Source organism: Diorhabda carinulata, chromosome 6, assembly GCF_026250575.1.
Source record: "Diorhabda carinulata isolate Delta chromosome 6, icDioCari1.1, whole genome shotgun sequence".
Taxonomy (NCBI): Eukaryota; Metazoa; Arthropoda; class Insecta; order Coleoptera; family Chrysomelidae; genus Diorhabda; species Diorhabda carinulata.
Window position 1 is genome coordinate 26,997,103 of NC_079465.1, and position 13,130 is coordinate 27,010,232.

Here is a 13,130-nt window from a genome sequence, read left to right on the forward strand (position 1 = left end):
GGTTTTGCAAAATAATCCTTTACAAAAAATTATCTCATTATCAGATAAAGTTCTTATATATTTTTTGTATTCTACATAAATTAATAAACAATTTAAAAAAAAATCCAAAAAGAATGAGTTTATCAGTTTTTATAGATTAAAATGAAATCGATGAAAAACAATCAATTTTCGTGAATAGTTTCGTACTGTATTCTTCAATATTAATAGTTTTTGGACCATTAAAAATCGAAAAATAGATAAATTTCATAATTTTGGTTAGGTTAGGTTAGGTTAGGTTAGGTTAGGTTAGGTTAGGTTAGGTTAGGTTAGGTTGTTTTGTATCACTGAATATTGTAAGTGCTTCAAATGTATTCAATTCACAATTGTTGCAACTCATTGTCAATATATTTCAATTTATTATTAACAAAATCCCACAACTCACAATTATTCAAAAAAATTAACTTTTTTGAAATTTTTTTCCAAAATATTCATTTTTTTATGTAAATTGCGAAAAAAAATATACGAACTTGATTCCACGACGTCAGAAACAGTTACGAAGGATTATATGTAGAAAGTCATTTTTTTTTTGCATTTAAAGTCATGAAACTGTAAAAAATATTTATTTTTTTTAATTTTCGTATTTTTTTTTATAAATCCGCCGTAAAATGGAACATTTTGAGACCAAGATCATTAAAATCCATCCATTTTTCGATTTTCTAGAGCCAAAAAACCAGGTGACCGCGAAAGTGTATAATTACCTAATTTTTTATTAGTCTCAAAGGAATTCGATTTCTTACTGATAAAATTTTTTCTAGGAATTACTAAAATTGAAATATTTTCCGTAAAAATAAAAATTCATTAAAATGTACAAATAAATTACCAAAGTTACAGTTACAAAGTTTAAAATGATAATAAACATGCCAACTAAAACTTAATTAGTTATATAGTTATTTTTATGTCTATTTTTATCAAAATCTTATCTTGTATCATATGATTAATTTTACTAATAAATGAATTTTCATAATTTGTATTTTGAGCAAGCAAACAAACCATGACTGAGACCGAGCTGACTAATCTATTGAATCTTGCTCTTCGAACTACGAGGGTGGTTCAAATATAAACTGTAATTTTTTAATAAACCCGCGAAAAACTAGCCTAGTAGCCTAGAGATCGGGTAACCTCGATCATCGCATGATTATTCATTTTTTTCGTTAAAAATAATTTGAAATCAGCGGTAATTTATCGAAAATGTCGCTGAGAAGGAAGGGGAAATTATTGTTGTGTACTGTGCTTTTGGACTTAAGATGAACAATTGAAGTTGATTATCTCACTAAACAACGAACCGCCAAAAATACGGTACAATCTCTCTACATTCAAAACGATGCGTTATTCCAATCCGTAATGCATTACCACTGCAAGACAACACCAGACCGCATATAGCTCGACTTATAGTCCTGATTTTTCACCACGTGATTATTATTTATTTGGTTAATTGAAAACGGTATTTGGCAGATAGCAATTTGGAAGCAATACGCAGGTAGAATCCTTCGGGTGCGAATGGATTGGAAGAGGCAGTCGGCGAACAGCGATTCGGAAGCAATGCGGATGTAGAATCCTTTAGAAAAAAACTGAAAAATTTCAGCTATGAAAGTTAATAATAAACTTTTTTATTGTCAAATTCTGGTCTATATTTGAAACATCCTTTATCCCATGTTGCAACATTTTGAAATAAACCTCATCATTTGAATTAGTATTTATAAAACCATTAACCAACTGAGTGTTTCACGAAACATGTAGATAGTGAGTAGTTTCTTGTCCTTATTTTTCAGTCGTCGTCTGAGGGTTGAATCATTTTCAAATTTATATACGTGAAATTTGATTTTTCTTTCAACACCCTGTGTACTATTCTTCGAATGGCTTCATAGGTGGATAAGCAAAATCTTTGGTTGCCAGATGTTGTTCGAAACTGAGAAACTTCTTCAAATTGGACAATCACAAAACGCTGAACCAAAAAGACAACTATTAAGTAGTAGAATCCTAAATTTTAGTAATCGTTTACTGATTTGCATTGTTCTAAAGTCTTGTTCAAAGTTCCACAAACATTACAAAGTAGCAGTAGGAGGAATACTTTGAGGACTACTGAATGTAGAAAAAGAGAAATAACTGGATATATCAGATGGAACGTATCTAAATCTAGAAACCGATGAGAACTAATAACTAATGTATGCACGAGGTACATTGGGAATTCCGGTATTTACTAGGTGTAGTCCTCTGGAGTTCCGTAGTTTCTTCCCCCCCGACAGAATGTGGATAAAGGTTTCGTCATCTACGCAGCAAAATCTTCACGCTGTATTATCTGTCTAGTGTCTTTAGATGTCCATTGAAGGGATAGTGCCCTGAATGATACATTTAGCAGGTCTTCTTTGGTTATAGTTTCCTCGGAGAGTCTTTGCCTGCTCAGCTTCTGTAGAAAGACTCAGTAACTAGTTTTACCCTTATCTACCTTATTTTTTCTATTGTTCTATAGTTTATACCATGAAAGGTCTGAAGGGTTTGTCGGCCCCTACTTTAGCGAGTCTAGGCTGGTTAGAATTATATAATATTGCAGCTTAGAGCTCTAAGCTGCTTGGCCACCGGACAGGATAATGATCTCCAGTTTGCGCTACTTCCTTTCTAGATTGAGCTAAAAACATTTTTCAATCGAATATATTTCTGATTGAAAAATACTTGGTGCGATCCTCAGGCTTTCAGAGTGTTTGGTTGTAGGTCCGTAAAAACCGATTTCAGTTCTGTCTACTACTTTCGAGACATCCGTGTAACATTTTGAATGATGTTTGCCCCGCAATGCAATCGAATACTATATGGAGAGGCTGGAGATATAGAATTACTTCTTTTACAGCTGTTGGGCATGATTTCGTGGCCTTGGTTGCACATATTCAGGACAGTCTTTATACCTTTGATGAGAGATTGAAAATAGCATGCGGGCAGTGATTTTATTAAGAGCATAATATCGATATTCCAAGCTATCGATAATGTTTAATCGAATTTTGAATTACTAATATCTCAATTTCAAAAATATCAATAATTATTACTCTTTGTCCGGATTTAACACCAATTAAATGCGACTCACATTTTCACCCCGGTGGTATTAACTTTACTCCAGAGGATTATTCAGCATACGTTGATTGCATACAACGTAAATATATACGATAGATCACTATTCTTGATAAAATATATAATTTCAACACCTACGCTTGCCATTGCCACTATCATTGAAGGAAGGCCAAAAAACAAAATAAGAAAACCGCTTAGATTTACGTGACATGATTTTTATTTCAAATTTTATTCATATGACTGCATGACTGATTCTAAAAAAAATGTTTAAGTATATAATTGAGATTATTCCATGATATTTTTTATCTGATAGGAAATAATTATATTCACTTGCAACTGAGTCAATTTCTGATGTTTGCGCACGAGGAAATTTCCTAAATCACTGGATTTGAAAACTTTTATTCTGAATATGTGTTGTTGTTCGTGCACGATGCACTTCAAAGGAAATAGTCGCCTATTTTATCGGAATAACTGGATATGTTGCTATCGTTCTATTAGAGAAACGTGGAACGGTCAATTCTAAATGGTACACCATCATTTGTTTGCTAAAAATCACAGAAACCAATCGAGGAAGACTAATAATTCTCCACCAAGAGAATGCGAGCTCTCACAAAATGTCTCGACAATTGGTTGATCTTGATGTTTCAAATAATATCAAAGACATATCCAATTATGAATATTTGTTTATATTTGTTTATCTCAAAGCTTAATTAGCAATCGTCGTTCGTACTCACTGATTACTAATGTCAGCCATCACATGTTTAGCAAAACAATGATAATTGTACAAAACAAAAGTTTTTTACAGTGTATTCGTGACTATTGGTGTTGTTGTAGTGTGAACAGTGTATTTAGTATTAATATCCAGAAATTTCTTGATTTTAGGTCTCTTCAAAACTAGTTTTTTTTAATAATTTTCAAATTAAATTAAATTAAAGATAGATAAAACTTGACGATTCGATTTTTCTTTAATTATTTATCGTATTTTGACAGAAGAGACCTAAAATTAAGAACATTTTGAAATATAAACATATCAAAAGGTCTAAGAAATATGAAATTAAAAAAATTTATCCAGAAATTTTAACTCAATTAACACTTATTAGATGGTAAAGGTAATAAAGCTTTCCAGAACATCTATTGTGGGGGAAACGGCAAAACTCAATCGTGTATTTTTGAACTACAATCAATAAGTGCATCAAATAGTTATCGGCATGTCAAGTCATGTCATATACTGTCCAAAGAATTGTCCATGAATGAGCCTTTTCTCACTTTAGATCAAAAATGCATTCGAATAAACATTTCCCAGGCCTAATTAACGCGATTCAAGCAAAACGAGTCGGATTTTCGGAAGTTGTAAACATTGTTTTTAGTTTAATTATAACGAATAGTTCCAGCAATTCCTGCTAGAGACAATGTACCTAATTTTGTTTTTCAGCATTATTTTTATCTAATTTATGATTGAGTTTTGAAATTCACGTGTTTATTGAGGAACCGTCATTGGTTATAAATATATATTATTTTGAATATTCGAATTATTTATAAATATCATTTAATAATTGTGAAGTACTAATACCAACAAAAATTTTTCCAAATTGACAACTGAAAACACATTTATTAGAAACATACTTTATGCAAATAATTACGCAACAGATTGTCTCGATAGATTTGACGAATCTAAATAAAAAATAATGATATAATCGATTCATTTACATAACAAAGTTAACTTTTGAATATTTTAAGACTTCATTTATTAGTTAATGTGTTTTTATACGATAACAAAACAATACAAATAATCGTTTCAATAAAAAAATTATGTTTCGTTGATAAAAAATTGATATTATTTGATATTTATTAATTATGATTTTATCATTCACAAATTTTGTTTACTTCATTTTTTATTCACTAGAAAATATGAATATATTACATCACTCAATAAATCGTGTGACTAACACACAGATGGCGCTACCAGAATCAAATCCATATAACATATCTATGAGTGAAAATATTTCAGCCATTCAAGTGAAGCTACTTTTGTTATTTTCAAAACAGAGGATTCAAAATAATTTCGTGTTGAATTTATCATTGCTTCTTGATGAAAAAATACTATACAAGCTCAGCAATGGCTTCAAAAGTCTTATCCTGTCTGAATTTGAACGTGGACCTATAGATACCGATGATGGTGAACGTTCTGGTTGTCCAATTGAGGTGGTTACTCCAGAAAACACCAAAAAAGTCCACAAATTGGTTATATCTAATCGTAAATTGAAATTGCGCGAGATAGCTGAGGTCGTAAAGATATCAGGAGGCAGCGTGTTTACAATTGTACATGAACATTTGACCATGAGAAAGCTTTTTTAAAGTGAATGTCGCGTTTACTGACAAGCAATCAAAAACAACAACGTGTTGATGATTCAGAGAGGTGTTAAGTCATGTTTACACGTAATAAATCAGATTTATTGCGTCAATAGGTAGTAATGGATGAAACATGGATCCATCACTTCACTCCAGAATCAAAACGATCAAAATATGAGTGGACTGCAGTTGGTGAACCACGTCAGAATCCTCCAAAGGCACAACAGTCAGCTGGGATGGTTATGGCTTCAGTATTATGGGATGCGCATGGAATATTGTTCATCAACTATCTCCAAACGGTAGAGACAATCAATAGCGAATACAACATAGAGTTGTTGGATATCCTGAATGCAAGAATCAAGCAAAAACGGCCTCATCTGTCGAAAAATAAACCAGTGATTCACCGAAGCAATGCACCGATTCACAAGTCGATAGCAACGATAATTAATTTGAACGAATTGCTTCCTTATCCATCATATAGCTCAGTTCTGGTTATTCGCTGATCTCAATAAAATACTCGCTGGTAAGGAATGAAGCTCAATTGAAGCCTATTTCAAAGTCAAAAACAAATTCTTCTACAAGCATGACATCTAGAAGATAGTGAAGGTTGGAATGATGTATTGCTCTTGAAGGAGATTAAATTGAAGAATAAAGTCGATTTTTGGCAAACATGTGTTTGACTTAGTTAGTCACACGACTTATTGAGCGTTGTGTTATATAATAATATCCAAAAAGTGAATGTTAACAGCAATTCTATTTATATCGTTACATTTCGTCATGTTTCTGATGTTAATGCGACTATGACGGTCAAGTCATTACTTTTAGTATATTCTTTCTTTCCGATTCCTTCAAATACTCTTTGTATAGCTTAAAGGATCGTTGTATTACTGGAAGATGAATTTTCTGCTAATTAAGCGCTGACCAGAATGTACTACATTCTCCTTTGATATTTTTTATAGCGTTTGTTTTCCATAATCTCTCCAATTTTCACCAGGTCTCCAGTTGTTCTTCCTCCAAAACATCCTCAAACCATTAACGAGCCTCGGTCATGTTAAACAGTTAGGATTGCACATGGATCTAACAAGCGTTCTTTCTTTGACCTTCGCAAAAGTCTCAAACGTTGAATCATCACTCCGTAAAACTCTTTTCCACTTTTCGTGAGTCCAATTTTCATGTTTATTAGCTTACTGTAATCTCTTAATTTCATTATGACGTCTTAAAAAAAAGGCTTTTTCAGAGGTATTCAAAGGCAGATCCAAAGATTTATTGATCTGATCTGCTATCTACTTGATCCGTAAGTCGTCGATCGCGTTTATTTTCAACAGATGTGTTTAATCGAGGCCGTACTGAACATTTTCTATCGTCAAAGCTCCTGGTGGATGCATCTTTTTTACGTTGTAGTCCACAGTACATTGAGGTATTTCCAATTCGGCTGCAATGGTACATTTACTTTTGCCTAGAATGGATTATGGGGTTGGCAAAACTTTTGACAGGTAATGGGTAATTGTGCACAATTTTTCACTGGAAATTCAGGCATTTTGTTCGGCAATGTAATGAGTGATTCGTTCTTAAGATTTTTGTGTTTTATAATAATGGGAAAAATTGAGTATCAAGGTGTCATTAAATATTTGTTTATTGAAGGCAATGTGCCCAAGAAAATGGAAAAAGAACTGAAAACTGTGAATAGAGGCGTGTACTATGTACATTATGTAACCTGTTCCAAGCATCACACTCTTTTTTCGTTGAGAAATTATTCTTATTGCACCAACAAATGATTTTAGCTATATATAATAGGTCGATGAGAGTTTTCATATCAAACTTTTAGAGCTGGATGGAAATCTTGTGGACGCTGGAACATGACACGCTAAACCGGGATTATCCCGTGGAAACGGGACGTCTTGTCGCCCTATTTTAACAGTCGATAGTTAGAGAAAACTTATTCAATTATTACAAAATCTGTTATGAATTTTTTTGCAACTTATATAGTTTCTACCGAAAATATTTCACTTATGATCAGAGTTGAGTGTATAGACTTGAAAGAAGACTGTTAAAAACTCAGAATTATTATGGAAAAAAATATATTGTTTCTATGTGAGGTTTGAAACTTTTCACACGACACTCGTAAACTATACATCAAATTATTACATATTGTCCCTCGTATTATTACCTCCTCAAGATATAGATGATGCGAGTTTCGGCAGTATTTGTAATGAAATAAAATGAAAATGGTCAAAATAAGTTATTAAAACAGTTGTTTTTGTCTTTTGAACGATAAAACTAACAATAAACTTTTATCAATTTCAATAAATACAGTTTTAATCTGGAAGGAGAAGAAACTGTTAAATCTAGCAAATTTTAAATTTTATTTATATTAGTGTGATCGTCAGTTGTGGTTGTGAAAATTCGAAATATGGATAGATTAAAACGGTGTTCAAATCCAGCGAAATTTGAAGGTAATTTATCAATTTTATTATTAATTTTTCCGAATTATTTCGATAATAATACATAGGGGACGATATTTTTTATGTAATAAATTTGAATCTATTCGATTTGATTGTTTACAATTTGTTACAATAGAATATATTTTCAGCATTTAGGTACATAGATGTTGAAATAATCGAATAGAAAATATTACTTTCTGATAATTGCTGAATAGCTGAAAAGTCCGCTATTGAGAAAACCTGAAATTCATTATAATGGATATTAATTTAGTAGAGCTCTCTTTGGTCCTTTGTTTCTCCACTCAATGCAATCCTTCATACATCATCTATATTCCGCTTGACTTCTCGTAGCAATTTTTTCTCCCTTAAACATTATTCCCACAATTCTCTTGCTTGGCAATCCTCATTAGCTACATTTGAATCCTTCCTACCTCATCTATATCCTGCTTGACTTCTTGCAGCAGCTTTTTTACTTTCCAAAATCAGTTTCACAATTCTCTGTCGTGGCGATCTGGCAATGTGTTCTAACCATCTTGCTTTTTGTGCTCGAACTATTATCATTAATTGTCTGTTTGTACATCTTCTGCAGATACTTTCTGCCATTTTGGCAGCCATATATTTTCACGAGGATTTTTCATCATATTTCCAGTTTACTTTCATCATCATCATTTTTGGTCATCATCCATGACTCTAATTCATACAAAGCTGCTGGTCTTGTTTGTAAAATCATTTCGTGCGTTGTACTTTATGGTGAAAGATGGAGCCTGCTGTTTGTATGTTGTCCCAAAATGTCACTCAGAAATCTAATCGTGATTACAGAGAATTTATAGAGCAAACATTTATCAGTACAAAGTTTTAATTTGTCATTGCAGCTAATACATTACTCAATAAGTCGTGTGAATAACTAAGAAAAACACATTTTTTTACCAAAAAACGATTTTATTTATCAACGTAATCTCCTCCAAGACCAATACAATCATTCCAACCCTTCTCTAACTTCTAGATGCCAAGCTTGTAGAAGGTTTTGTCTTTGACTTCAAAATAGATTTCAATTTCATCAATTGCTTCCTTATTTGAGACTCATTTCTTACCAGCGAGTATTTTATTGAGATCAGCGAATAACCACTGGGGGGCCAGAACTGGACTATACGATGGATGAGGAAGAAATTCGTTCAATTTAACTATGGTCGCCATCGACTTGTGAATCGATGCATTGTCTGAGTGAAACAGTTGTTTTTTCTCCGACATATGAGGGTTATTTTTACTTGATTTTGCATTCAAACGATCCAATAACTCCATGTAGTATTCGCTATTGATCGTCTCTCTCTGGACGATCAGAACGTCCATCATCATCATCGGTGTTTTCACGACCATGTATAAATTCAGCAAACCAAAAACAAATGGTTCTTGATAATGAAAATTGTTTTGAAAATAACAAAAGTAGCGTCACTTAAATCGCTGTTACTTTTGTCTGACTAATCGAAATCTCACGAAATTTTACACATAGTCTTTTGAAAGTTGGTACTTGATTAACGTCATATGGATTCGACAATGGCAGCGCCATCTGTGTGTCAGTCACACGATTTATTGAGTGATGTATTATGATTGCAATTGAGGGAGCTGATAATAGAAAACTGAAATTTTAGGAAGTTTTTGAAGACAAAAGTATTTTACACAAATGGTGTTCCGAAAAGCAAGATAGCAGTGTTGCAAAAAGTTTGTGAATGTTTGGTGGTCCTGGTCATTTTCGGACCTTTATAAAAGAAACTTTTAATCATCATAGTTACTAACAATTTCTGCATATATTCTTTGAATATTATTGTGAAAGAGCCATTAATCTCAACATTGTATTCACCCTATAAAATAAAACGATTTCTGAATAATTTTTTCTGAATGATCATATCATCTGTAGAATGTGCTGTGATTTATTTGGTTCTAGAAAATTCAGACTTATAAGTTCTAAAATGCGTAACACCAAAGTTATCGTCTGGATCTCGTGCAGTAATAGTGAGTCTTCATAATCAGGACTGCAACGTTAAAAAAATGCATTCACACCAGGAGCTTTCGCTATAGATCACACTCAGATCGGCATCGAAAAAGCACATCCGCTGAATATTGTATTGATCAGTAAACCTGATCGATGACTCACGAGTTCAGAGGTAGCAGCTCAAATAAATGAATCTAGGAATCTGCTTTTGAGTACTTTTACAGTGAAAAGGAGATTGGAAGAAGCTGGCCTTTTTGGAAGGCCAAAAAACCTCTTTTAAAACGTCAAAATAAAGTTATGATGTTACACTGAGCTAAAAATCATGAAAATTAGAAACACGAAGAGAGGGAGAGAGTTTTGTGGAGTGATAAGTCGAATTTTGAGGTTTTTATGTCTAAAAGAGGAACATTTGACCGCAGGTCATCAAAAGAAGAACGGATTTTAGATGTTATACCGAATGTGAAACACGACGGAGGCTCGATGATGGTTTGGGGATGTTTTAATGGAAAGGCAATTGGAGACCTGGTACACATTGAAGGGATTGTTGGGAAAAAAGGCTTATTAAGTATTAAAGGACGAGCCTAATCGGCAGAAAATTTACGAGATCTTTTGCCATCATAGTCGCCCGACCTCAACACGATTGAGTTATTGTGGAAAAAATTGGACAGATATCATGAGATTTGATTATTATGTAACAACGTTACCAAAATTACAAGTTTTTTAATTTTATTGTCATTTTGAGACTTTCTTCTCTTATACGAGTAACGCCTTATTTGATTTGTCGTAGTTGATAGTTTTGTCGAAGTGTGAGGATTTCAAATGGACTTGCGGTACTTAGAAGTTCATATTCAAACTATGTTACATCAAAAAGCAATAAGTTAATGAATTATAACAATAATAAAACTGTTTTAGAGTATTATTGTGTTATTTTATTGATGCATTATCGCACCAAATACCACTACTATCAATATTCAACACGCTTATTAACTGAATTGTGACTTTCGCTCCTTTTCTGAACTGTTGTTATTGTTGTTATTGCAGACGTTATGACATCCTCGAGCATTTTAATGAGAATTTAGAATATGAAACTGGATGCATACTATTCTAAAATCGTTTCATTTTACCACAAATAACGACACCTTCAAAATACAATCATTGGGCATTGTCAACTCGTAAATAGCGTTATAGAGAGTCAATAATAAGAGAAAAAGTTGAAAGAAGAATAGATTTGGCTCATAGTGCAATTAACAATAAAATATAGAAAAGCTCAAATATAACCAAAAATACTCTAATGAATCTGGTCGAAAATTGGGCTCCCAATCTTCTAATACGGTCTAGAATCGTGGATACTTGCAAATATATTGATTTCTTCGAAATGTGGTGCTACAGGAGATTGGTTGGGCTTTCAAAAAATTTACTCAATCGATATCGGAATGTTAAAGTGTGACTACCAGACTATAATCTTTATACATGAAGAAAGTATTTGGACACGTAGCTAGAAGACGAGATGCCATTATAGACAGGGTTATAGTGATGGATGAAGTACAGGGACAAGTGAAGGGAATAGGTCACGACTCTCATGACTGAGGAAACCGCATCAAGAGAAAGAGAGAGAGAGAGAGAGAGAGAGAGAGAGAAATATGGTCAAATCAAATCTTAATTTGTTGGGCGACAAACGTATTTGTTAAATTTTTTTGAAATGTACTATGATTGTCAAACAATGTTTAATAGTTTGCAATGTTGTTTGCTGAATAAGATCTCAGTTATTGAATTGAAATGATAGATAACAAAACTGCAATGATTGTCAATGGATATAACATTTCCTTGCGATATCTTCTAGAAACACAAACTGTTTACGAAATTTATAAAATTATCGAATATTATGAAGAGTCTGATAAATAATCTAACACCTAACCCTAACACCAAATATATTATTCACAAAAGTAAATATTATTATAATTCGTTTGAATTAGATGTCAACAATTGAATTTCAAATTTGATTTTGTTATTTGATTTTATACGATAGCCAAACAAATTGATGCAAATTGTCTTATAATATAAAGGCATGTAGGACACTGTTGTTCATAAATATTGTCAATACAGTTCTGCTTTTGTCGATTCCAAAAATATTTTGTTTGTTTGACTTTTATCACAATAAAATATGTGTCTGGGAATCCCTATTTTAGGCCAGTAAATAGAGCAATTTTTTCCCCAGAAGTTCAACTTAAATTGCTCCTACGATTTTTTTGCTTTGTGGTCGTCACAGTGTGCTGAATCATTACCAACAATCTTATCACCCTCTTAGCGGGGTGCTACCCCCCTAGAATGGAAAAAACGTATTTTTAGGGGGTATTCTCTAAAAAACGTGCAATTTATCAGTTTTTGGGCTATAAATATGAATAAAACGAACGTGAAAAATAGAAAAAAAAACTTTACAACGATGTCAACCCCTTGGTGTGACACATCCTCCCTCCCCAAATCGATAAAATGTCTTTCTTGGGAGTATTTTCTGGAGATATCTGAGATTATCGCTCTTGCGTAATGAAAATAATCAAAATTGTTAAAAATAGTAAGTTATCCCAGAAACATGTGAAAAAAAAATATGAAATCACTGCTTTCAGATAAAAATACGAATGAAAACTCGAGAAATGTCGTTATTGAGTTTTGAAAGTCCAGTTACGTGAATCGTTTTCTTTAATAAATTCAGATAAACTTGTATAAATCAAACGTAGAGACCGGCCCTAACGGATAAGTGTTTTTTTTATGAATATTGAGGAAGGGTACAAAGAAATGAATTCTCGAGAAATCACCATCAATAAATGGGTAGAATAATATATTTATTTAATCATTATCACTATCTGCGTCCTCGTTTTCACAGTCTGGGACTATTACCGCTCGGACTAGGTTCCCGGCCGACAATATACAGGTAGAAGAATTTGAATGCGTTCCTTCCAGGTATATTTCTGAATAGTTCTTTTGAGTGTATTGAATGCCGTTATTCCTCCAAGGACTGATTTTATATTCCTCCGGATAAGATGCAATGCGTGTAAACGTCGACAGAGTTATGTTTTCAGCTACTACAAGATTGACTGAGTTTTATTAAAAATCCCTGCAAGGAAGCGCATTTTTATGGAACCTCTCAAAAAGAGTAGATATTCCTCTCCAGATTCCACTTTGATTCATGTTAATACGTGCGTTTATTCCTGAGATATCAACATTTGAAGTTATCAACTCTGTCAAGATTTTATAACCCAAAAAAA

General features: G+C 32.8%; 1 protein-coding gene across 2 annotated transcripts in view; it reads left to right on the top strand.

Annotated features, from left to right (window-relative positions):
- The window catches only part of LOC130895348 (scavenger receptor class B member 1-like), a 64,335-nt gene that overhangs the window by 23,957 nt on the left and 27,248 nt on the right, over positions 1 to 13,130 (top strand). Inside the window, exon 1 of one of the 2 annotated variants that reach the window (XM_057802584.1) lies at positions 7,671 to 7,895. The exons of the other annotated variant lie outside the window; for it this stretch is intronic. Coding sequence (XP_057658567.1) covers positions 7,853 to 7,895 — 43 coding nt within the window. The 5' untranslated portion in view covers positions 7,671 to 7,852. Of the gene's footprint in view, positions 1 to 7,670; positions 7,896 to 13,130 lie in introns of those variants that run through there. 2 annotated transcript variants of the gene reach the window in all.